This window comes from Mustela erminea, chromosome 6 (genome assembly GCF_009829155.1).
Source record: "Mustela erminea isolate mMusErm1 chromosome 6, mMusErm1.Pri, whole genome shotgun sequence".
Classification (NCBI taxonomy): Eukaryota; Metazoa; Chordata; class Mammalia; order Carnivora; family Mustelidae; genus Mustela; species Mustela erminea.
This window is the reverse complement of record NC_045619.1, coordinates 30,776,568-30,803,699: the sequence shown is the minus strand read 5'-3', so window position 1 is coordinate 30,803,699 and position 27,132 is coordinate 30,776,568. Positions and strand designations below refer to the sequence as shown.

Sequence of the window (27,132 nt, the reverse complement as noted above, 5' to 3'; positions counted from 1 at the left end):
AGGCTTAGAAACTCCAGTGGCAACCCCTTCGGGTTTTCTCCTACCTTGGGAGCTCTGTACTATCACTTTGCTATCACTCAATAAAGCTTGTTTTGCTGCCCACCACTCTGTCTGGTCTACCTCTTCATTTTTTGAGGTGGCATGACCAAGAACCATAAGCACAGACAGAGGGAAAAAAAATTCCTGCAACACTATGGCCCACAGTGTCTATTGGGACTTCTGTGGTTATGATAGATTTGACCAGGAGGGATCCGAGAGGGGTCTCCTCATGAAGATATACACAGAGAACAAAGGAAGCTATTAATATTTTTGTCCCCAGACTCCAGTCAAAAACAAAGGAGCTGGGATGGTGCTATGGAGAATTCTATTACATATACTCGGCTACCAGAGGCCCTAGAATCAAGGCAAGCAACATCATAAATTCTTCCTGTTCTTTCCCAAAGCCAAATCTTGACTTGAGCCATTCAGACCACAGGAAAGACCAGGGCCACTTGGTCAAGCAGAAGTGGCTTACCAAAGTGAGATACTCTGGGATTCCCTGCTCACCGTCTTTCTCAGGTAGGACAGCCCCTAAAGGTTTTCCAAACAAATCCATGCTGGACAAGAGACCTAATTAAAGAGAACTCACCCACCTCACTCTTCCAGAGTAGTCACTTTTTAACTACTTTAAAAGTTCCACCCCCAGAACTCTGGCCCCAAAGTCCCAGAACCTGACTAACACATTGCAGCATTCTACCTGCAGGAGAGGGGGAGGACTTTGCAGCAGTCTACCTGCAGGAGAGAGGGAGGAGGGGGCCTCGTAAAGACTGGGAGGGGAAATGGACCAGAGGAACTGAGCTTCACCTCCTGGAGGAGTCAATATTACTTTGCTTTTGTTATTTCTCCCTAATGCAAAGAGCTTAATAGCCAGCCTTTGGTTCTTTCCAGAAATACTACAGTCCCTCTTGCAGAGAGAAAAAAAGAATGTTATCAGAAAAGGCTTATTCATACCTCCAGGGCATGACTCCCAAGGCTACTGCTGCTACTTACTGGAGATCAGTGAAATTTGAACTGTGTGCCTCAAGGCCAAATGGTGGGTATTTGGCCCTACAGATGCCCAAGCTAGTAACAAAGCTTTGCTTTCATGTAAAGACTGCCACATAAAACTTGTAGGGTGAGGAAGCTCATCTGGATAGGATTTGAGTAATCCCACATCTCTGGGCTGTTGTCATAATTCTGTCTCCTTATTATGAATGTCCAAAATTAATGGAAAATGACTTGTTTGGTTTGACCAATAATACCCAACATCTGTTCAAATACAGAACACAAAAAACTGTGCTACGATTTTGCTGACCTGCTTTTTCAAATGATTTTACTTACAGGCATCACCATGCCTGTGAACATGGACCTCTTGGTGCTTAGAAAACCTTCAAATCAGTACCCCTCCTTAATTCAGATTCAAAGCTCATTGCAGGTTGCCATAAGTACTGACCCACAGCCTTGGTGCACCTAATTATTCTAATAACGATGAACATGTATTATAAATAAGGCATAGCTCTGAGGTGGTGTGTGTTGACACATTTAAAACTCACAGAAACTCTATGAAGGAGGTACTTTCATCCTTCACTTGACTGGCAAGTCCAGAGAGATTAACTTGCTCAAGGTCACACAGTTATCCAAGGGCCAACACTGATAGAGAAGCCCAGGCAGTCTGTCTGACTCAAAGACTGTCTTTTTAGAAGATGAATAAAGTAATGTCAAAGTAAGGATAACTTCCGTATCATTTAAATATAGTCTGCAAGGATCTTAAACATTCTTTTAGCTTGATACAAAGGAAATTACTATTATTTTGAAAACACAACTCTTTCTGGATAACTTGAACACTTCTATAAGGGAGAATCATGGCATAATAAAAAAACACTCATGTCTCAGGACTCCTTCATATAGCTACCACGACCACTTTTTGGGATTTTATCCTGCAAATTTCCCTTCAAATTTCCCTGGCCATATCCCTCCAAAAAGTCTCATCTCCTTTATGATATGACTAAAAATATTGACATACTTCTATTATAATATATATTGTAATATATATATGATAAAAATACTAGGACTTTCTCTTACAAGAAGGTAAACTCTACAAAAGCAAGCCTTTGCACATGGGTATCTAAGTGCCGTGTTGATGAGTAACGTCTCCTGGCAAAAAGCTGCAAATTATGCAAGATTCATATTTTTTTTATAAAAAGGAAAAAAGGAAAGCAAAACAAAAAAAGAAGGCTGACCATTTTGTAATAAAAAAAAATGAATAGGTGTTTTATATTCAATGTCTTTTGAGGTTAAGTAGAAAAGACCTTTGCTTCCAACCATGGTAATAGCATATTAGCCTTCCCAACCTAAATAACTGTTATACTAAACAAATTACCTGAGGTAGTTACTTTCATACATTAGTCAATAGGTACATCAAGAATGTAATCCCTTAGAATAAAAACGTATCTGGTGAGGCCCATGATTGTCTTCATTTTCTGGCTGGGAGTTATGGAAGATAGAAGCCAACTAGGGTTCAGTAGTTTCACAGAAATAAGGAATCAGAGACTGAAGTTCAGGGATGCAGATGTGTCTGGAGTTTGTGGGGCAGGGTTATTGGTGGGAAAGGAACTGTGCAGAAAAGGAGCACCAGAAATCTCTGGAGGAACCTCCCTAAGTCAATGGTTAAAAAAAATAAGCTGTACATGCAAGGAAGAGACTTCACAAAACCTGGCAATAAACAATATCTGGGAAGCTATGATCTTGACTGTTGATCAGAGACAAAGGAGCTCTGACAAGCCAGAATGGGGAGATTTCCTAGGCACTCAAGAGGTACCTTAGAAATTCTATGCCTTAGCAATAAGCCTATGTTCCCCCTTCCTTCTAAGAAAGCTCAAAAACAAGACAGGGAAGGAAAATAAAGATAATCTGCCACTAATTGAACTGCCTATCTGTATAAAACTCAGAAGTATCTAAAGAAATGCTATAAAATCTACATTCTCATAAACATAATATCCACAATATCCAGCATGTATTCAAAAATAACCAGCCACTTAAAGGGAAATGCGACCCATAATCAGGGAGTTGGGGGCAGTCAACACATACCAACACTGAGATGACCTGTATGTTGAGATCAGGAGATGAGAACTTCAGAGATTCAGAACAACAGTTGGCCCCTGAACAATGCAGGGGTTAGGAGCACCAGCCTCCTGCACAGCAGAAATCTACATGTAACTCTGACTTCCCTAAAACTTTACTAATAGGCCACTATTGACTGAAAGCCTTACCGATAACAAACAGCACGTATTTTATACATTATAGCTATTATATATATTAAAATAATCTAAGGAAAATGTTAAAAAAATCATGAGAAAATACATTTACAGTACTGTAAAAATCTGTGTACAAGTGGACCCATGTGGTTCAAACCCCTGTTGTTCAAAGGTCAACTATACATCCAGGGGCCAAAAAAGAAAATATCATAATGAATATGCAGATGGAAAATCTCAGCAGGAAAATATACAATAAAAAATTAAATGCAAATTTTAGAATTAAATGCAAATTTTAGAATACAAATTTAGAAATGAAAAAATGTACTAGATCCAAACCCATAGAATGTATAGCACCAAGACTGAACCCTATGTAAAATAGGCACTTTGAATGGCTATGATGTGTCCAGGAAAGTTTATCAGTTTTAACAAAGGTTAAATATTCCCTCTCTGTGGGGAATATTGATAACGGGAGAGGCTGCACATGGGTATGGGCAGGAGGTATGTGGGAAATCTATGTAGCTTTCCCTAAATTTTGCTATGAACCAAAACTGGTTTAAAAAAAATTAAAAACAATTGTATTGGATGAAAAAAAATGTATTGAATGAAACGTTCAGCAGCTTACAGATGGCAGAAGAGTAGGGAAACTTGAAAACAATAAGAAATACTGCAATAATGCATATTATTGCATATTTGCAGTAATGCATAAATAGTCCATAATTTTTATGCAATAATGCATAGAAATTATGCATTTTGGTGAACAGAGAGATTGGGGAGAGAGAGAAAAAAATCTGAACAAAACCTCCATAATCTGTGAGACAAGATCAAACTACCTAATAAATATGTGATTGCTATGGGTGTGATTAAATATACTATGTGTGATTCCTTTTGGAGAGGAGAGAAAATGAAGAAAAATATTTGAAAGAGTTATGGACAAATTTTCCCCAAGTTTTTGGGAAAATACACTTATGTATCAAAGAGGCTTGACAATACGCAAAAGAAAAAAAAATACAAAAAAAAAAAAACAAAAAAAAACCCCAAAACCCAGTCCTAGGCACATCTTAGTCAAGCTACTACACAGAAGAAAAACTTGAAAGGCAGAGGGAAAAATGACCCAGTACATATTAGAACAAATATAAACTCTGGATGCCTTTTTCTCAGAAAACAATAAAAGCAGGAAGACAATTAAGTGACATCTTTAAAGGACTGAAAAAAAATTCTGAATACCCAGAATTCTGTATCAAGTAAAAAGCACCTGCAGTACTGAAGACATTTTTTTTTTTAAAGATTTTATTTATTTATTTGACAGAGAGAGATCACAAGCAGGCAGAAAGGCCTGCAGAGGGAGTGGAGGAAGCAGGCTCCCTGCTGAGCAGAGAGTCCGATGCGGGGCTCGATCCCAGGACCCTGAGATCATGACCTGAGCCAAAGGCAGTGGCTTAACCTACTGAGCCACCCAGATGCCCCAACATTTTTTTTTCTTAAGTACGCTCCATGCCCAGCACAGAGCCCAATGTGGGGCCCGAAATCATGACCCAAAGATCAAGTCTTGAGCTGGGATCAAGAGATGGCCACTAACACAATGAGCTACCCAGGTGCCCCCATGGACACTTATTTTTTTTTTTTAATATTCTATTTATTTGACAGAGATCACAAGTAGGCAGAGAGGCAGGCAGAGAGAGAGGAGGAAGCAGGCTCACCACAGAGCGGAGAGCCCGATGTGGGGCTCGATCCCAGGACCCTGGGATCATGACCTGAGCCGAAGGCAGAGACCTTAACCCACTGAGCCACCCAGGCGCCCCCCCGACGGACATTTTTTAATTTAAAAAAAAAAAAAAAAGATTTTGTTGCCAGTAGATTTACACCACAGTTAATACTAAAGGAAGTACTTTAGACTGAAAGGAATTAACACTAGATGGAAAGTTCGGTTTACAAGAAGGAATGCAAAGTTTAAGAAATAATATATGGGTAAATATAAAAGACAACTATATTCTTTTGTTTTTTAAAAAAGACATAGGATAGCTTAAAGCAATAATTATAAGACTATAGTGAGGCTTATAACCTATGTAGATCTATATGTCAACACAGCACAAAAGATGATTCTCATTTTTTTTTCTTAAGTGCTACAATATTAAGTAGAACACTGCAAGATGTATACTGTAATTCCTAAAACAACCATAAAATACTGCAAAGAGAGCTATTGAAAATAAAATTAACAAAATTAACCCAAAATCAATCTGGAAAGGAGAAACAAACAAATGAAGCAAATAGGAAATAAAATGATAGGCCCAAATCCAACCATACCAATAACTGTATTAAATATAAATAGATAAAATACTCTAATTAAAAGTCAAAGACAGCCTAGCTGAAATAGCAAGGCCCAACTATACACTGACTACCAGAGATGATCTTTAAAAATAGAGACAGTAGGTTGAAAAGAAGAAAGGTATACCATGAAAACAGTAAGCGTAAGAAAAACTGGCTCCACTAACACAGACAAAATACACTTCAAGACAAAGAATTCTAGCAGAGATAATGATGATTATTTCACTAACAATATAAAGATCTGTTAATCAGGGAACCCATAACAATAATTAATCTATAACCACCTAATAATACAGCTTCAAAATATGAAGTAGAAAATACATAACCAAAAGGAGAAATGGCAAAAACCACAAATAAAAGATTTTTAATGTTCCTCTATTAGTAGTTGATAAAAAAAATTAGATAAAAAAATTTAATAAGCATTTGGAAGATCTGAACATTATCAGCCATTTTGATCAAATTTTAGAATGCTACATTCATTATTTGAATGATACACATAAGTTTCAATAAATTTTGAAAGATTACAGTGTATGTTTTCTGACAATAGAATTTAGAAACCAATAAGATATCTAAAAAAAATACATATTTTTAGAAATTAAGTAACCCACTTTTAAATTACTCATGAATTAAAGAAGAAATCACATGGAGAATTAAAAGATATTTTTGAAGAAATAATGGAAACACAATATGTCAAAGTGTGTGTGATGCAACTAAAGTTGCTTACAAGAAAATTTATAACTTTAAGTGCTTCCAACAGAAAATTAGAATGGCTTAAATCACTAATCAAACTTTTCAACCTTAAGGACTTCAGCTACAACTTAGCTGAACAAACTAAGCCCAAAGTAAAAAGAAGGAAATAATAAAGATGAGAAACCAATGAAATATAAATTAAGAAGCCAAAATTTGCATCTTTGAAAAGATTAATAAAATAAGAAAGTAAATAAAATAAAGTAAGAAAGACCTTGACTGGTTAACACATTCTCTTTCTAAAACTTTTCAGATCTGATGTGTTTTGTAATTCAGAATTTTGAGATTTTAGAAGATTCTGTCTTACAGATATTGTATATAATATCCTCAGCAAAGTCTAGGTAGCATGCTGTGATCAAACACAATATTTCTATAGTGAAATCTATAAATATTCACTTTTAGAAGGAGAAAGACTATAAACAGCCTTATCTCAGTTTAGGTCAGGTCAGGTTTTGGTGCCAAAAATTCCCAAACAAATGGATTTTAGAGGTTTTAAAATTTTTTCTGAATTACAGAACTGGTATTGTGGATTTGTACTAAATTGATTATTACTTTTTATAGGTAGGTCCTCTTTATGTCCTTGAACATAGGACAGTACCCCATTACTAAGTCTTTTTTTTTTTTTTAAAGATTTTATTTATTTATTTGACAGAGAGAAATCACAAGTAGATGGAGAGGCAGAGAGAGAGAGAGAGGGATGCAGGCTCCCTGCTGAGCAGAGAGCCCGATGCGGGGCTCGATCCCAGGACCCTGAGATCATGACCTGAGCCGAAGGCAGCGGCTTAATCCACTGAGCCACCAGATGCCCCCCCATTACTAAGTCTTAAGGGATAACTTTTTTAACTAAGATCATAGGATGATTTTTTTCCTTCTACAGCTTCCTTGAAACTAGAGGATCAGAATATTTAGTAAAATCTCCTTGAAACTAGAGGATCAGAATATTTAGTAAAATCCAATGACCTTTATAACGACCTTCCCTGTATTTGAAAGGAGGACATCAGACTACCAGGAAATTGGGTCCTTAGTCAAAGAGCACAGAAATTTAAGGCGAAGAAGCATATTCTCTTCTAACATTATTTTATAGTAAATAAAATCATCAGATGCACAAATATAAAACTGTAAATACTGATATAGCAAAACTGAAAATATCCTTAGAATTCTAATACAACCAACATCTGTACTTTCAATTTTAAAATTCCATTTTGTCAGGCAAATCCCACAACAAATATATTAAGTTGACAATGAATAAAGCTTAAATCATATTCCTAAAAGTAACTATATGACTTATTTAAAACAATCTTAACAGATTTTGGCCCAATACTCTAAAGATCATCTTGGGTTGTAGGGAAACCCATTCCTACAAACCAAATATTTATTTACTTATTAAAAATTTTTTTAAAATATTTATTAATTTGAGAGAGAGAGAGAGAGAGAGTGCACACAAGCAGGAGGGGCAGACAGAGAGGGAGAAAGAATCTCAAGCAGATTCCATGCTGAGTGAGGAGCCCATGCGGGGCTTGATCTCATGACCCTGAAATCAGGACCTGAGCCAAAACCAAGAATCAGACGCTTAAGCAACTGAGCCACCCAGGCACCCCCAAATTTCCATTTAAATTCTAGTTAGTTCACATATAGTGTAATATTGATTTCAGGAGTAGAATTTACTGATTCATCACTTACATAGAAACCTAATATTTAATTCTCAGGAAGATTGTAACAGGAAGAACAGTACCAGAACAGTATTAATATTATAATTGCAGAAATTTCCTTTAAAGCCCATGCAATACTCCCATAGGTACTAACTGGAGCCATGCATGCATTAAATCAGACGTATGTACTTACTATTACTGCTACTGCTGTCATTCCTAAGGGAGCTGGCTGCAACAGGGGGTAACATAAATGGTTTTGTGACACTGACTCTGGAATCTAAATAGAAAGCAATAATGTGTCAGTGTTGCATGGTGATTTACATAAATTACAGAGTGTGCAAAAGGTTGAAGTGCAATACCAGAGTACTTTCAAGGTCTGCTTCCCAAATTTTGCTTATTCAGATCCTATTTATTTCTTACTGGGTCCTGTTCTATTTTTATTAAGAAATTCATCACAGTCACCTTACAGAGCAAAGATTCATTGCCTATATACTTAACAAACATAAGTAACACAGATTTTCCCAGTGGGAAAACAAGTCTCAATACTGAGTAACTGGTAAAGATCAGAATTCATGACTCAGAGGTAGACCTTAAGGAAAAGGCTTGAAAAGGGGACATTAAGAAAACTGGAGATGAAGAGTAACACACACTATACAATACAAGCAAGTATCAGATAAATCTACCTCCCATATTGTTTACCAACAGAAAATTCTTATATTTGAAAATGACAAGTGTTGCTTTGGTTTGAAAACCAACAAATCAACTGATTACTTCTTTCATGCCATTTATATATGTCTTTGTGTTAGACATGTACACATACATCTTTCTCTAGCTACACATATATTTGAGTCAAAGGTAGAGTCTTACCTATATATACAAGATTCAAGCTTGCTTTTCACATTTGAATTGGAAATTCTTATTTGTCTTACCTTTTTCAGGACTTAATGTTGAAGGGAGCACACATTCACTAGTTTTAGATGCCACTGTCTCCAAGTCCTTGAGGGCATCAATGGATCTGTTAAAAATTCTGAAGAAATCTTCAGGGGTAAAATGCCTGGGTTCTGGGTTCTTAGGTGATTTTTTTACATTCTGGAAGAAAACAGGATTATATTCTTCAGACAGCTTACAGATCTAACTGATGTCGAGGTAACAGACTATAAAAATGTCCCCCAAAGATGCAAGTAAAACTAACACTTTTAGACAACTACCTTAACCTACATAATTCAAATTGGTACTGGAATTGAGCCCCACTTTGGTCTGGGGCTCAATTCCAGATAAAGGAATGAAGTGGTGGTGGGGGTAAGGTGAATAGGGTATCAAAACAAAATAATGTTAGCAACAAATTATAGACACTGTTCTTTAAAGATGCTCACTAAGATAATGATTCTTTTATTTTTTATTTTTTTATAACTTTATTATATTATATATATTTATTTTTATATATTTTATTTTGTATTTTATTTTTATTAAAAAATACCTCTTATAACATATGCTCTAAATATATGCCATTTATATTTTATACATTTATTTACATATTTATGTATTTTTTAAACTTTTATTTATTTTATTTTAAAAAATCCCTCTTATAACACATGCTCCAAATAGCCCCAGATTAAAAAGTCAGATAATACTAAATAGTGGGAAGAATCGGAAAAGGGGGACTCTTATATATTGGTAGAATAATATAACTTGGTGCGTTTGGTAAGGTTGGACATGTGCCCATTCTGTAACCCAGAAATCCCACTTTGGGTGAATGCGCTAGAGAAGCTCTTGCACATACATGCGAGGAGACATACAAGAAAAGTTCTTAGCAACAGTGTAATATAACCCTTACATCAAACAACAGAAGAGTGGTTTAACCATGAGAGACTCTTAACTAAAGGAAACCCACTGAGGGCTGCTGGAGGGGAAGTCGGGGGGGGATCAGGTAACTGAGTGATGGGCATTAAGGAAGGCACGTGATGTGATGAGCACTGAGTGTTATAAGCAACTGATGAATTACTGAACTCTACACCTGAAACTAATGATGGACGATACGATATATTGGTCAAATGAATTTAAATTTATTTAAAAAAAAAAGTGGTTTAATAAATATCAGTATATTAAGTCCATTCTATAAGCAGGAAAAACTTAATTTCAGCTCTATGCCTCAAAGTGGATTATATCTTATAAACATAATGCTGAGCAAAAGAACCAAGTTATAAAAGAAATAAGTAGGATTAATTTCTAGAAATTCCCCAGGAAAGCAAACCAGACTGTGTTTTAGGAATTCATACATGCATGACTGTCTATAAATAAAAGTAGGTAACAATAACACCCATGTAGCACTTGCTATGAACCACACTAAGTGCTGTATACATATTAACTCCATCTCCAAAAACACTAGAGAAATACCACTTGGGTTCTAGCCACAGTGTCATGATTAGCAAATGAATACTCTTCAGTATCTGGGATGCTCTTCTTGACATCACCATTTACCTAATACTTAACTCATCTTTCAAGCCCCAGTGGTGGATTATTTCCTTCACGACATTGTTCCTCAGATGCCCTACTTTTTGTGACCTCTACCTCTTATCACTGCCATCAGACCCCTATTTGGACTACTATGATATAAAAAGACATGTTAATTCTAAAACATCATAGACTGTAAGACACACTAATTTAGAAATTAAAAAGCAAAGCAACAGATGTGATGAGATGTAGTGAGGAGGCTCTTAGTGCGGTAAGAATTCCGAGTGTGAACACAAAGGGGATGAATATTGGGTCTTACAGAGAAACTGGAATTTGGAGGAGAAGTATTTAAGTTTTACACTACAGAATGATCTCTAAAACAGATTTAAACACCTAGAAGGCCTGTAGGGCAGACAATGAATTGTGAACTCTATGCCAAAGCAGGTCTCCCAAGACCTATTTTATTATGGAGTGTGGTATTCTAAAATTATAATAAAAATGTTTATTAGGATTTATTTTGCCAGACCGGGTCCTAAGGCACTAATCACGGATCATCTAATGTCAGCTCCATGAGATGGACCCCGTCACTGTCATTCTAGGGATAAGGAGAGTGAACACAGAGAGGTTAAGTTCACAAAGGTAACTAGTGACAAAGTCAGAATTTGAACTCTAACACATTATTCTTAATCTCTATACATTGCCTCGTCAATATACTTCAATCTCACAGCCCTGCCAGGCCCATATTCTGAAGCTGGTGACAGCTAATCATCAAATGGCCTGGCGATGGTAAAATTCACTGTTGTGACATGATTACTATGAATAGGTTAAGTCTAAGTGTTCGTTATAGGCAATTTTCCTTTGTTTTTTTTTAAAGATTTATTTATTTATTTGACAGAGATCACACGTAGGCAGAGAGGCAGGCAGAGAGAGAGAGGAGCAGGAAGCAGGCTCCCCGTGGAGCAGAAAGCCCGATGTGGGGCTCGATCCCAGGACCCTGGGATCATGACCCGAGCTGAAGGTAGAGGCTTTAACCCACTGAGTCACCCAGGTGCCCTGGCAATTTTCCATTTAAAGGTAAATGAACATTTGTAACCTAAAAGGTGAGTTATGAGGACTTCCCTCACAAAATAAAGGGTATTGTTTTTTTTTTACATTGTAGTGTGAATAAATTTTATTTTATATTAAATGACATCTAAGCCTTAAGGTATATTCCAGGATTTCAGTGTGACTATAACCACCTATTTTCTGTGCTCACCTTGAAAAACTTTCTTTAATGGAACATTTCACAAATAAAAGACACCACCCACCCTTGCCACCCCCAATCAGCATAGGTCTTAGAGAAGAGTAGTAAGAAGCCATCCCAAGGAATACAAATTTACCTCGGATGAGTGTTCCTCCATGCACTCCACAAGGTCGTCCACTATTTTCACAAGTTTGTCTATGATAGAGTAATTACTCAAGCCTTCAGAAATATTTGAAAACTTGTCCAGAAGATCAGTTAAGCTGACTGACAACTGTTCCACCATCACTCTTATCCAACAATGACTAGGCTGCAAGAAATTGAAAGAAAGGAAGATAAAGGAATCTGTTATAAATACAGTAAACTTGGAGCATCCTTCTTCAAAGACATGAATGTTTTGGTCACTGCTGGACAAAGAATTTCCTTGTATCAGAACAGGTCAGTTCTTGTGTTTTGTTTAACTCAGATGTAACATCTGCTTCTAAATTTGCAAATGAATAAAGATGTGAACAAAGTACTGATGGTAAAGAATGTTGCTCTTTTGGGCATCTGGGTGGCTCAGCTGGTTATGTCTGCCTTTGGCTCAGGTCATGATCCCAGGGTCTTGGGACTGAGACTCCCATGGGGTTCCCTGCTCAGTGGAGAGATCTTCTCCCTCTCCCTCTGTCTGCTGCTCCCCCTGCTTGTGCACTTTCTCTCTCTCTGTGTTAAAATCTTAAAAAAAAAAAAAAGAAGAAGAAGAAGAAGAATGTTGTCTTCCATGGAAGTAAATTAAAGATGGAACCAAGTCTTAGCCTTGACAAGGTTTACTCACTTTACTCACTCACAATGTTCTTAGAACAGTTTTAGCCATAGAGGGAGTTATCCAAAAAAAAAGAAAAAAAGAAAAAAACATTGTAGGAGAGAGTCCTAGCCCTCAAGGACTTGAAGTCTTTTGGTGAACTGGAATATGAAACAGTGGATAAAAAATAGCTTATTTTTCCAAAGTGCTTGATAGATTCTAAGACTTCTTCATAGATAAATTCATGTGGTTATTTAAAAAAACAAACAGCCCTGGCAGGAGAGTGGTCTCAGAGAGAAGCACTTTTGTCTTTGCAGCAAGCCAGCTACATAATTTGTAGAGCCAAGTGCAAAATTTGTTCAAGAATGAATAATTTGTTCAAGAATGAATAATTATTAAGATGGTGACAGCAGAGCATTAAACCAATCATGGAGACATGCCCCTGAAGTGAGCCCCACCCATTAGGTTAGAAGTTCAAATCTGTACAGTCAGGTATAACTGGGGTTCGATTTGGGCTGAGAAACTCCAGACAAGCTGCATAAAGTCTCTGAATCTCTCTATAGAATGGGAATAATAGAATAAGTTAGTTGTGAGGAGATGATGCACATAACTTGAAAGTAAGTTTTATGAAGGCAGTTCTAGACACAGCCTAGAACTGTCTGGCATGGGAAAATTGCTCAGAAACTATTTGTTGAACAAATGCATGAGTGAATAAAAAATGAATGAGAAAAAAATACTCTTGTGTCAGGGGTCGACACTTTCTATAAAGGGCTAGGTAATCCGTATTTTAGGCTTTACATACCAAGAGACGAAAATAAAGGATATTATGTAGGTGCAATTATAGAGAGAAAGCGAATTTCTATAAAACTTATTACAAAATTAAAATGTAGTCACAATAATTAAATATGTCTTTTGCATAATAATCAAATTTCATCTCTTGTAATATAGGTCTACCAATAAGAATAAAATTCTTTATTTTGGGTCAACATTTTGTTTAGCTGGGTTTCAAAATATTCTCTATTATCAAATAGACTATGAACGTTCATCTGTAAAAACCAACCTCAGCTGACTAACCATTAAAATCAGGCAGTGGATTGGATTGGATCTGGCCTATAGTTTTCCAGCCTCTGTTATAAATGGCTCTGGGCCAATAAAGGCTTAGATTATTAAGAAAAAATCTCTTTGATATATTAAAACCCATTCTATTTTTTAAAATCAGTGTAACATTACTTAAAATAATTACATAAAATAAGTTCATATACTTTGTATACTTTAACACTATGTTTTCTTCTTTAAAGATCTTTTAAGTAGAAGCTCTGAATTTTTTTTTTTAACTCTGCTAAAATATAACAAGTGAGAAAAATAAGATTGGGGATAGCTATAATTGCCTTGGTTTATAAGATCCTAACAAATTTAAAATAACTTCTGCTGTAATAAAAATATTATAGGGAGGAGCTGATGCCATGTAAAACGAACCAAACCACTAGATTTCCCTTCCTACCAGCAGAATATATCTATGGGGGAAGGCCAAGTAATTTATCCTAAATTATACAAGGGGGCTATCTTCTATTCATTTAACAGAACAGTTTTAATTAATATAACACAGCCAAAAAGGAAACGGGTTTATCTACAAATTGGTAAGCCCCAATTCCTGGAAGCACGAAATGTCATTCAAAACTTTCAAAAGTGTTGGCTCTGGCTTCAGAAAAGTAGAATAAACAAACCCCCAAATGGGAATTAGTTCAATTAGGCCATTTCACTCAACTCATCAACCAAGTTCTCAAAGACTATGTGTTTCCAAAGTATGTTCAGAATGGATTCTTTGTTTTGTTTAATCAGTGCTTATCTCAAGCACATGTAAGTTCACATTTGCATCATTCACAGGTCTCTTTCCAAAATGTCACTCTTTCCTTTGGGACTGAATCACTCTCCAAGTCTCCCTCCATTTAAACAGTGATAATTCCCTTTTAGACAGTCAGCCCTGTCAGCAAGGGGCAGATTTCCTAGGATATGGGATACAGCACAAACTGCAAATAACTGTTTGAAGAGTATTTATATGGTGGTGCAGCCTTCTCCAATTAATTCATTCCGTTGTAATTGTGCAAATTTTTCTGTGGCAAGCAGATTCTAGGCGTCAGTCTCTTTAAACCCTGTCTTCACTCCACTTTATCAATATGCTTGTCTATCCTTCCCTCAAATCTTCTGACATAGAAAAACCAAAATCAAATTCCCTTATTCTGAACTAAGGTACTCCCTTAGTTTCTGCAGTCTTGGTGCCTTAAGTGAGCAGGGTTTTTTGTTTTGTTTTGTTTTTGGGTTTTTTTCCCCCTTTTCCTGTTTTGTGATTAGAAATGATTTTGGTTATAGGTTTCTTATTTTTAAACCAGGGAACTCTGGGGTGCTTACTGCCACCATTTCTGTTTATCTCTATTTTCAGCTGAACTCTTTGTTTCCATTCTGTGTTTAAGTTCTTATTTAGCTACGACAATGCCCTCACCGCCAACCACAGTCCCCCATGGTCCCCAGCTTTCACATACCCAATCAACAACTGAAGCAACCAACTTTCCCTAGCAAAAATTTTCTAGCCTTAACTTATAATTTCTTACAGTTAAATCCTGGAACTCTCACATCTAATCTTAGCCCAGAACTTGCCCTTTACAACTTATGAAGAATTCTCTGCTTGTTAATATGAGCTTCTGTACTACTACACTACTGAAAATCACATTTCTAAACATCTTGTAAATTGTATTTCATTCATTATTCATTCTTGCCAAATTTCCTTGGGAAAAAAACTGTATAATCAATTCAGAGTTCTATCTTTTCATTAATTCGCTTAAAGAGTCACATGTTAGCTTTTTAGGATTCTTGGACTTATTAAAGATAGCTCTGAAGCTGAAACAAAATTAGGTATCAGCCAGTTTTGACCTGTCTGCAAGAAAACCAGCTTTGACTAGATCATATTTTCTTTTTAATTAAATATAATAGTCAATGATTTGCAAAGAGAACGAAACATAAGAAACTCATCATTTCATTTGTGAGATAATATGTCTGCTTTCTGACTCTTCTAAGATTATGATTAAGAAACATGATTGAAGGCTGTAAGTTTCCCAAATGTAATTTTTCCCTTTGCCTTAATAACAGGCATTATCATCACTATTCCTTAGCTTTCAGAAACCATTTTAAGCTTAAATAGTTCTGTATAAATATCAACTCACAACATTCATCAGAAGAATGTAAGATACAAATAATGTTCTCTATTTTACTAGCAGAAGAATGTGAAGAATTAGGAAAGTTGGTAAAACCACACAGGAGGCCAAAGAAGTGAGGTAAGAGGTACCTGTCAAATTCTTGAAGTACATATAATTTAAAGTTCCATTCCTACATATACATGCAAAACAAAACATATTCCTTGCTTTGAAAGGGAAAATCTGCCTGGGTTTTCCTTAACCCCAGACTCTCAATTTCTTATCTTCTTTCCTGGTAGCTTCTGTCTTATATTTGCTGGGTTAATTACAGCAACTCCGGCTAAGACTACTGGAAAAACATGCTTTCAATTCCTATGTAATATGTATCATTCTAAAATGCTAACTGAATCAATTCATCGATAATTCTTGACCTGCTATCATGCCATCACCACTGAAGATTTGTTCAAAAGATGAAAACTTCCTGGGGCTCCTGGGTGGCTCAGATGGTTAGGCATCTGCCTTCGGCTCAGGTCATAATCCTGGGGTCCTGGGATCGAGCTCCCTATCGGGTTCCCTGCTTGGCAGGAAGCCTGCTTCTCTCTCTCTCCCACTCCCCCTTCTTGTGTTCTCTCTCTCGCTGCATCTTTCTCTGTCAAATAAATAAAATCTTAAAAAAAAAAAAAGCTGTAAACTTCCTAAGGGATTTTAAAGTACCATGACCAAGTTAATGATTTAACTAAATGATGAAATAAAAGATATAAAAACTACTATACTTAAAAGATTCTAAACATAACTAGGAATAGGACTGCTTCCAAAGACCAATAATGAAAATATCTATGCACATTCTAAAACCACACATAAATTTAAAGTGGGTCCTATATGAGCATATAAAATAGATACTATATGATACGTGATATAACACCTCTGCAGTCCCAGAACTGATACATTTGAGACCGTGGCTGAAACTGGGTGCTTTACAAATGTCCTGGGGACTTCCTCAGTCTGGCATGCCTTTCTCTTCTCTATCCCCTCCTCCTTTCAAGAAATTGTTCTGGTTTATAAGCTAAAAGAAGCTTACACATTATTCTGCATCAGTCTTAGATGCACAAGGAGTCTCTAAGAGCAGGCACCATTAGCTTTCACTGGACAAAACATACTATAACATAGAACATTTCACGCATACTTGGTGCTACCCTCCATTTGGTAGCTCTCAGTAGAGAGAGAGACCTGTGGCCTTCCTTAGTGGTCCTAACGCACGTATCTACATTGTGAGAGTTCCCTACAAAGGAGCTGGGGTAATGACTCCATTAGTGATTCTTAGGGAGAAAAGCCCTGACTCATAAACCATGAGCCCTCTAAGGAGGGCTCCCTTTCTTCTAATCCATCTAATCTGATTACCAGCCTTACTGCCCAGGTAGTGCACCCTTTCTTCTAATCTAGCTAATCTTATTACCAGCCTTACTGCCCAGGTAGATTGTTTTAGTTTTCTTTGCTTTAATGTGTGTGTGTGAGAAACCTCAGTCTGGTCAGAATTAGAGGTACGAATGCCCAAGGCACAAAGCATTCCTTTCTTTCCTCTTGTGCTTCCAGCATTGACCTCCAGGCTGAGAGATCCAAAGAACGTAGAGCCATGCCATTGAGAATCACTAGAGTTGAGATCTGGAAGGAATGCGGAAGACCACCTGCTCCAGTCCCACCAATTTCAGAAATGGGAAAACCAAGACCTAGAGCCGTGAAGTGGTTTGTTCAAGGTTGTACAATAAGTGTAAAACAAACATGAGAATGCCAGGACTCACCTAGTTCTTTCATCAGTGGTATAAAGCACGTACAGTTGCAGTATTTGCTTTCCACAAAGGTGACCATGAGTCTTACGGTCTCACATCTGGACCACGCATACTGGTCCTTCGACTCAAGTAAGAGAGCTCTGGTGAGTGGAAATGGCTCTTTCTGTGTCAGTTCAATGAATTCAGAGTCCTAATGATGAAAATAAATTTCTCCGAGCCAACTGTCACACCCAGACAGCAAATGCCAGTCGTCTTTAGTGGACTTTCTTTATTCTCCTTCTAGTATTTACCCTTAGGGCTGGAGAACACACTCCCCTGCTACTCTCAAACATTCCATGGCAGGCAAATTTCAAACATTTCTATAAAAGCACTTTGCAAAACAGTGCGTGCTCCCAATGCTGGTATGGAATCTCTAAAATCCTAACTACCTTTTGGAGGAGCTGGTTTTGTCATGATTTATTTTGGTCTTCTGCCTAAACAATTCATTTGGGTCTTCAGTATTCTCTTCAGGCATCTGACTCTCATGTTCTTGCTTGGATTAAGGTGATGTAGAAACCGCAATCTGATTAAGCTGGTAATCAGTCCAAACACTATAAATACGTGTTATTTCCCAGGGCAGGCCTATAAATGGTCTCTGATCCTCACCCAAAATGGCACAGTGATGAAGGAATGGCATGGCCAGGTAAGGACAGAAATGATGAACGAGAAGCTCACTGTCTAGTCCCAACTATTCACACACTTTGTGGTTTTTAGTCAAGTCACTTAATCTATTCAGAGCTTCATGTTTCTCCATAAAATACCGGGTCTGTCTAATCTGTACTAGCCAATACGGGGGCTATTAGCCCCTGTGGCTACTTACCACACAAACTGTAGCTTGGCTGATTGAAGCACGAAAATTTTAATTTTACTTAACTTGTTTAAAGTAAAAAAATCAATACAATTCAGTGACTGGAGGAAGTGTGGTTTTTGAGTTTTTGTTTGTTTGTTTGTTTGTTTTGAAGATTTTATTTATTTATTTAGAGAGCACATGCAAGCTGGGGGAGGGGCAGAGGGAGGGGAGAGAGCGCCTCAAGCAGACTGTGCTGGTCATGGAGCCCCACGTGGGGCTGGATCTCACAACTCTGAGATCACCACCAGAGCCCAAATCAAGAGTCAGATGCTCAACTGACCAAGCCACACCAGCTGCCCCAGGCCTGGAAAACTTTAAGTATATTTGGAAAAACTCTGGTATATGAATCTGCACTTTCAATTGTAAATTTTATGAAAATTGAAAGGAGTAAATATTTCTGATGAAAATTTAATGTCTGCACTGAAGTGTGCTATAGGTGTGAAATACACAGTGGATTTTGAATATGAAAAAATTTAAAATATTCCATTAATTTAGTTTGAGAAGGTAAAATGTTATTTTGGATATATTACAATAAAAACTATTTTACTTATTCTCCTGTTCCTTTTTACTTTTTTTTTTTTTTTAAATGTGGCCACTGAACAATTTTTAAGTTTACACATATGGCTTCCATTATGTTTCTACCAGACAGTAATGGCCTAGCTATTCTGAAGAGTATCTTCATATAATCACTAATTAAGATGGGTCCTGTAGTTTGAGTACACAAAAGAGCTACTTAAAAATAGTATTTAATGTTATATTTTATTCATTTAATATTTTATACCTATGCACTAAAAAAATACTTTCTTTTTATATAGGAAGTATAAGTAGGTAAGTACAGTATCTACTTGGAGGATTTAATCTGTTTCTATAGGAAGTACTTCTAGGGGTTGAGCCTCAGGATCCCTACCAACAACTAGGAAACTTGCCCTATGGCTTAACTGGATAATGGTAGATCCTCATCCAGTTGGACCAATCGGAAAGTCCCTACCCCAAGCCGGTAGCTAATAGAAACTAAGCCATCTCTGAGCAGCGCCACAACCGCAGATATATAAAGTTGGGAGTCTGGGGTAGCTACATTTCACCAGATGACCGGAACACAAAGAAATTCTGCACAGACAGAACAGCATAAGGCAGAGATGCAGAGACTCAGAGAGAGGAAAAGGGAAACCCGGTAGTTTTCCGGTCCTGGCTGGAATCCCTTCATGAAGCCTGGCCACATCCTTGCCCTTTTACTAGAATGCTGTTCTCTTAAGCATCCTTATAACTAGAATTTTTTTTTTTTTGCTTTCTTTCTTTCTTTTTAAAGATTTTATTTATTTATTTGACAGAGTGAAATCACAAGTAGGCAGAGAGGCAGGCAGAGAAAGAGAGAGGAGGAAGCAGGCTCCCTGCCAAGTAGAGAGCCCGATGCGGGACTCGATCCCAGGACCCTGAGATCATCACCTGAGCCGAAGGCAGAGGCTTAACCCACTGAGCCACCCAGGTACCCCTCTGCTTTCCTTCTTTAAGTTTCAATTCATTACTGTTAGTGAGAACCAAAGAATTCTAAACAAGTAACATGGACTCCTTTAACATCTGGGAATCGGGACATATTTTGACAACAGTTAAATGTTTATTGGTGAGCAGTTTTTTGAGTAATACCTACCTCCTTGAATGGCAGAGAAATACAGAGGAGTGAAAGATTTGACCCCTAATCTTTCCTAAATAAATCCCTAAATAAGACAGTAAAAAGAGAAAGCATGACAAAATAATGGTAGCCCCTAACAAATGTATATATCCTATATCTTGGACTTTTTCCGATCTTAATTATTTCTCACAACACGTTGAGACAAATACATAACACATACAATTTTAAACAGCTCTGTAAGCCATATACGATCAGGTACTCAAAATGAACAGGTATCCAAAATGGACAAATTCTATAAAAATGCAGAGATGATGAACTAAAAGGTAGGGTCCACAGACCAGATCCCATGTTGGTGTTACTGACCACCGTGTCTCCCCGAGTCAAGCAGAGCAGGGGTAATGCCAGTTTTTCCAGAGAAGAGAGCTGGGTCTCGAACAGTAGGAAATGGCCCTGGGGAGAAAGGGGGATCTCCTCCTGGCCTCGGATGAAGAGGATCATGAGGTTGCTTTCAGGGGCAAGATACTGCATGACTGGGCAGTAGAAGTGGCATGAGTGGATGGAAGAAGAAAGGGCATTCGTGGCGAAGGCCAGTAGCCCTGAGAGAAGTCCTGGAGTTAAGAATAAGCACGGTAATGTTAGGAGAAAGGGATGCATCTTCCTGGGATGGCAGGTTGGTGTTGAGAAATAAAAGATAGTAAGATGAGGCAAGATTAGGAAGAGTCATGAGCATCAGATTCAGGAATTGGGCGTTGATCCTTTAGTCTCTGGAACAATGAGGAAGTCCTTGATTATGGAAATGACTCCATGAAAGTAGTTTAGTTTTTATTTTTTTCAAGATTTTATCTATTTATTTGACAAAGAGAGATCACAAGCAGGCGGAGAGGTTCCCTGCTGAGCAGAGAGCTCAATGCGGGACTCAATTCCAGGATCCTGAGATCATGACCTGAGCCGAAGGCAGATCATTAACCCACTGAGCCACCCAGGCGTCCTCAATGAAAGTAGTTTAATAGGAGCCTCAAGGAAACCCTGATTCCTAAAAATTGCATAATGCCTTATGCATAAGATTTTTAATAAAATGTACATATATCTAAAAAAAGAAGGGCAATAATGTTGAGGTGCAGGTATTGTGTGAGGCGTTATAGGCACTCATCTCACAATAATCCTGTGGACTCCATCCAGGTCAAATTTGTGCCTTAGAGGAATAACAAGAGATTACGTGACAACTTTTCTCCTTCCTTCTGCACTTTCTCTCAGCAAGTTATTCATTAGGTTCCTATCAGTCATTAGGCACTGATGCTATAAAAACAGAGCAAACACAGACAATCCCTGTCCTCATGAAGTTTACAGGTCTAAGCCGAAGGTTATCAATTAAGTAAATACACAAATAAACGGGAAACTGTTCCTTTGAAGACGGTCACAAAGGGAGTTTCCAACTGGAGGATTTGGCTTCATCAAGGAGGAAAAGGAAGGCTCCCTTACAGAAGCGAAAATGAAACCTAGAGTCTGGAGTTACTGGAATCAAAGGTCCCACCATGTGCAGAGGAACAGGGGCCACAGGGAACCCGTGAGGATGTGCATGCGGCTGGTAGAGGGTCTGCCACGCAATGGGAACCCATGAGGACGTAGGGCTGGAAGAGGGTTTGGAAAGGTGCCACACAATGTGGGTCTCAGAGGCCTGGTTTCAGGAGCTCCTTTTTTCTGTTTCCTAAGAACTCCGGCGTTCAAAGCATAGAAAGAGGGAAGGGTAAAACAATTAGGTGTGTGTTTGCTTGTTTAATCAGTTGTGTCTACTCAAGAAGAGTCAAAACCTCAAATGAGAAGTCCTGGAATGGCCAGGGAGTTGGGAGGAGCCCAGAGGCAGCAGAGCCCAGCAAAAGAAGGCAGGAAGACCGGAGACTAGGAATCCTGCACAACTGGGGCAGGGGGCTGCAGGGGGACGGTGGCCTGGAGGATTATGGTTAGAATGAGGTTACATATTCCCAATGACTTCTTTGTTTAACCTTGCCTTTAAAAATAATTAAAAACTGGGCACCTGGGTGGCTCAGTGGGTTAAAGCCTCTGCTTTCAGCTCAGGTCATGATCCCAGGACCCTGGGATCAAGCCCGCATTGGGCTCTCTGCTCAGCAGGGAGCCTGCCTCCCCCTCACTCTCTGCCTGCCTCTCTGCCTACTTGTGATCTCTATCAAATAAATAAAATCTTACTTAAAAAACCAAATAATTAAAAACTGACATGACATACAGTAAAGAATGGTTTAGGTAAGCATCAATAGATGCTAAATTTGGGGGAAAAACTTTTGATGAGGAACTGTGCATGGTCTTAAAACATCTCCCTCTAATATTGCTCATGTGTTGCTAATGAGTAAATACATAGAACTAGTAGAATATCTTCACCAGGGGATCTGTTTAAGCACCTTGAGGGGAAAATGGACACTGTGTGCCTCTGGGTGTGATAACCTAAAGACATTTCATCACTTATGTAGCATCATGGCTTCAAATGCATAATCTGAATATAATCATTAAGAAACATCAATCAAATGTTTCAAAGACACACTTCTTACTTAAAGGGGATGGTTATGTTACTTTACATTTTAATGTCATAGAGACAAAAGAAAGGCTGAGGAGCTTTTAAAGCAGAGTAAAGAGACAGGAGATATTAGCTTACACAAGCTTAGTGGGCTTAAAACAGCACAGATTTATTATTTTACTGTTCCTGAGGTCAGAAATCTAACACAGGTCTTACTAGGCTCAAATCAGGGTGTTCATGCAGTCTGGGTTTCTTTTAGGAGCTCTTCAAGAGAATTCCTTTCCTTGCCTTTTCCAGCTTCTATTTTATTTTAAGATTTTGCTTATTTACTTGAGATAGAGGGAGAGTAAAAGAGTATAGGCTAGGGGATGGGCAGAAGAAGAGGGAGCAGACTCCCCACTAACCAGGGAGTTCTGGCTCAATCCTAGAACCCTGGGATCATACCTGAGCTAAATGGAGACACTTAATCAACTGAGCCACCCAGGAGCCCTGCCTTTTCCAGCTTCTGGAGACTACCTGCATCCCTTGGCGGGTGGTCCCTTACCCTGTAAGGACCTATTTTATATTTTTATATTTTAGCAAGAGGCTTTCATTGAGGTTAAACAAAAACCTTGTTTTTTAACCCTTAAACTGTCCCTGCTCCCCTTCTCCCAAGGGATTCACTTAAAAACAAGTCCAGGAAAAACAGCTCTAGGTAGCAAAGCCCAGATACAAGGGTGGATCAGGCCAGGTGGAGACATCCGATCAGTGGGGGGGATGCATACTGTCTTCCTGGTTACCAAGGAGTATGGGCCCCGCCCTCTGGGAGCCTTTTGGGTGCCAATCCCAATCAAGGTGTAATAGGCTGGTTTAAAGGCCTTTGCCCTTAAAAGCTAGTCTGTGAAACAGAGAAGGGTCGCCCTCTCTTGTAAAACGTGCGTCCCTGAACGTTCGGTTAGATTCTTGATGCTTGGCGCAAAATAAAGCTTTGCTTGACCTTCGCTTTATATCCGTCTCGCTCCTTCAATCACGGACCCATAATTGGGGCATAACAACCCCATTTTCTAAGTCAACAATTCGACATCTTTTAATCATTCTCTCTGGCTCTCACACTCTTGCTTCCTTCTTCTAAGGATTCACGAGATTAGACCACACCCATCTGGATAATCCCAGATAAACTTCCCATCTCCCACATCCTTAATTACATCTGCAAAATCCCTCTTACCATGTAAAAGATATATTCACAGCCTGGGACATCTTTGGGGAGCCATGATTCTGTCTATCACACATAATGTCAAAAAAGGAAATCATTATCCTAGATTAGATCTTGTACTGGGGGAAAGAAATACTTAAAAAAAAAAAAAAAGGAAAATTTTGATAAAACTGAAATATAGCCAATAGATTTAAACATTTTTGTTATTGCTAAATTTATTGAAACTGACAACCATACTGTGGTTAGGTAAGAGAAAATCCTTTACTTAGGAAATACACACTTAAGTATTTAGGGATAAACAGCCATTAAGTATACAAGTGACTCAATGAGTTTAGAAAAATAACACACACCTGAGCACAGAAAGCAAGCATTTAGTAAAGCAAATGGGGCAAAATGCTAAAAACAGATGAATATGGATTACAGTTTGTGAGTGTTCTTAGAATATGCTTATTAACTTTGCTGTATATTTGAAATTATTCCTGAATAAAAAGTTAAAACTGATGAATCTATAACTAAAACTGATAATTTTTTTCTAAACTCAAATACTGTAAGCAAGTCATAGTTTATCTTATTTTATAAACATTGAATGACTGCGGATTTGTGACACAAATTCAGCAACACAGATTTTGGTCTTTCTGTGGCAACATTACTGGTGAATGGAAGGAGCAGAAATGTTTAGGATTTTAAGTTAGGATTTTTATGGTTAGTGACTTAAAATCCTAACTGTCTGGCAATATTATAGTTTCAAGAGTTTAAAATAGAATTGGTAATTCTCATCAGATTTAAACACCAACTGGTTGGTCACACCCTGCTATCTGTGAGAATCCGCTAGGTAATTTTCTAGGAGGTTTCTTAGAAAAGTAGCTCCCTAAATATTCAGGAGTATTTAGCAGATTTTTAAAGCAAAAGCATGACAATGAACTGTATTCTCTTCTAGAGCCTTCTGCCCGGTGCCTCAGGCAGAATTTTATTGCTTTGGCCCCAGAGAATCTTTCTGGTATCCACTCTGATTCCTACTCTGCCCTCTATTGTTGAGAAACAAAAGATAAAGCAGCTGGGACTCTGACCCCTGACAAATCATCACTGGCCTCTCCACTGGGAAACTCCTCTGGTGTTGGCAGAAACCCACATTTTTAAAATAAAGGTAAAACAAAGCCTAGGACCAGTTTCTGCCCAAAGCCTTCTGCACGGGCTTATTTTTCTTGCCAATTATGGTGGCCAAGAACAAAGTTTCTCCAGTTGTGCCAGGACAGTATGCCAAGATCAAAGAATAGTGGACTTTTCTCAATTACAGAAACACGAAAAAAAAATGTGGCAATGAATCAGCTTTATTTTTACAAGTTTGGCTCTTGCTACCACCAGCCCATACTGAAAACTGTGATTGAGCATAATCTATGATTATACCAGCACAAAATAATCTATTTTGTTATTTTCAGTTTAACATTAAGAGCTGCATGATTTCTTTGAGTCAGTTTGGCAATCACACAACTAAATGCTTCTCCAGTCAGGGCAGAGTACATCTTTATTACTTAAATGTTTCACTTAGAACACCTTCCCTTGGGGCGCCTGGGTGGCTCAATCAGTTAAGTGTCTGCCTTCAGCTTAGGTCTTGATCTCAGGGTTCTGGGATCGAGTCTCACACCAGGCTCCCTGCTCAGTCTGCTTCTCCCTTTCTCACTCCGTCTGCCTCTCTCAAATAAATTATTAAGAAAAATAATAATAAAAAAATTTAAAAATTAGAAAAAAAAGAATACCCTCCCTTGCCCTTGCTATTATAATTATTTAGATACTCATATACTGTAACCCAAGGTTAAATGTCAGATGACCTGAAGTTTCTTTTTTTTTAAATGTATTTTTAAAATTTCTTTTCAGTGTTCCAGCATTCATTTTTTATGCACCACACCCAGTGCTCCATTCAATATGTACCCTCCATAATACCCACCACTAGGCTCACCCAACCTCCCAACCTGAAGTTTCTTTTTTAAGAGTGTCACTTTTTAGTTGTATAACCTTCAGTGAAATATTCTTGCAAATCTCAGTGTGTCATTTGTAAAACAGAAATCACACAGATTATGGTAGCTATCTTGCCTTCCTGGAAGGGTTTTTCTAAACATCCAAGGAGATAAATATGGGAAATCATTTTGAAAGTTCAAAAAAAAAATCACATTATAAAAAGGCCCCTTTCATCCACCCTTAGTTATTATTAAAGCACACAAGGCTAGGTGATGTGTTTGTTTCTTAAAGTATCTGGTAAGGTGCTGACTCCTCTTTTTTTCCTAAACAAATGCTGTGCTTGTTGTTCCCTGAGTAACTGAATGATTAGATTAATTAACTTCCAGTCTGCTATGATTTTACATTTCTATCTCCAGAGAATGCCCCCTAATTCAACAGGACAGACACCTACCTAGACTTGAGGCTATCTGGTTTAGCATGAAGAGACACATTCTAAGGAACTTTAGATAGCTCATGCTAACTTAAATAATTACTTTCTTATGGAAAAGAAATAGGCCTTTGACATTCTCTTGAAATGACAGCCTTAGAGTCTGTCTTTGAAAGACTTTTTAAGCATAAGCGCTTAGCCATGGGCTTAACATAGTTCAACTGGTAACAATGGATTGATTGGCTAATCCACAAAAAGTATGCAAAGCCTGAGATAGCTTGCACCAAGTGGTCCATAAGTCATGGAAAGAGGTCTACTTGCAGAGTCACCCAAATGATTTTAAGTTTAACTCAAGGAATACAATACAGCAGTCAAAATGAATCAGCATGGATCAGCGCCTGTCAAAGGTGTGTTGCAAAACAGAAGTTGCAAAGTGGTAAATACCGTGTAATGCTATTAAGTATGAAATTGTGCAAAAATACAGTAACTTATGTATGAGTACAGATTTGCAGGAAATGGAAAAAAGCAGGTGGGGCTACTTCGTGTTCTTGCCCTAGCACAACCCCCGAGGACGCTATCCTCACGCCAAGCCGTGAAAACATGCAGTGGGATGAAAATTCCAGCTCAGAAGACTTGTTCCTAATAGTCAAATTGTGTATAAGAACAAAGTGGGGATTCGTGGAGACAAGAAAGAGGCAATACAAGGGTCTTTAGTAATATTTATAATGTTTCACTAGAAAGTAGATTTGAAGCAAATACTGCACCATGGTAAGGTTTAACAAGCTACATGGTGGGTATGTAGGCATCTCTATGCTTGCAAGATTTCTTCATGTTTGAATTCTGGTAATTTGTAATCAGAAAAATAATTAAAATTTCTTGGTTACGGTAATAAAAGCATATTTATAATCATAACCTCCTATTTATATTGTAAATTTCTCAAAATCTATTGACTAATACATGGTGGTCTCAAATTAAATAGGAAAAAGACTTTTAAAGGACCTTTGCAGAATATGCAAAAAATTTGCCTAATTTCACACTCCAGCTTTTAGGAGGAAGCTACAGGAAAGAGAAATCTGTGGCTAGCTCTAA

General features: G+C 37.8%; 1 protein-coding gene and 1 long non-coding RNA gene across 5 annotated transcripts in view; one reads left to right on the top strand and one right to left on the bottom strand.

Moving 5' to 3' along the window:
* The window catches only part of KITLG (KIT ligand), an 86,879-nt gene that overhangs the window by 12,508 nt on the left and 47,239 nt on the right, over window positions 1-27,132 (bottom strand). For 3 of the 4 annotated variants that reach the window (XR_004286728.1, XM_032346814.1, XM_032346813.1), the window contains exons 4-6: window positions 11,821-11,991; window positions 8,920-9,079; window positions 8,184-8,267 (exon numbers count right to left, since the gene is read on the bottom strand). Coding sequence is in view for 3 of the 4 variants with exons in the window: in XM_032346814.1 (XP_032202705.1) it covers window positions 8,184-8,267; window positions 8,920-9,079; window positions 11,821-11,991 (415 nt within the window). In the remaining variant the exon portion in view is untranslated. The remainder of the gene's footprint in view (window positions 1-8,183; window positions 8,268-8,919; window positions 9,080-11,820; window positions 11,992-27,132) is intronic. The other variant, XM_032346816.1, reaches the window with a different exon arrangement.
* On the top strand, window positions 11,989-18,399 carry LOC116593052. Its single transcript, XR_004286729.1, has 3 exons — window positions 11,989-12,119; window positions 15,729-15,788; window positions 17,238-18,399. It is a non-coding gene; the product is annotated as an uncharacterized LOC116593052 (long non-coding RNA).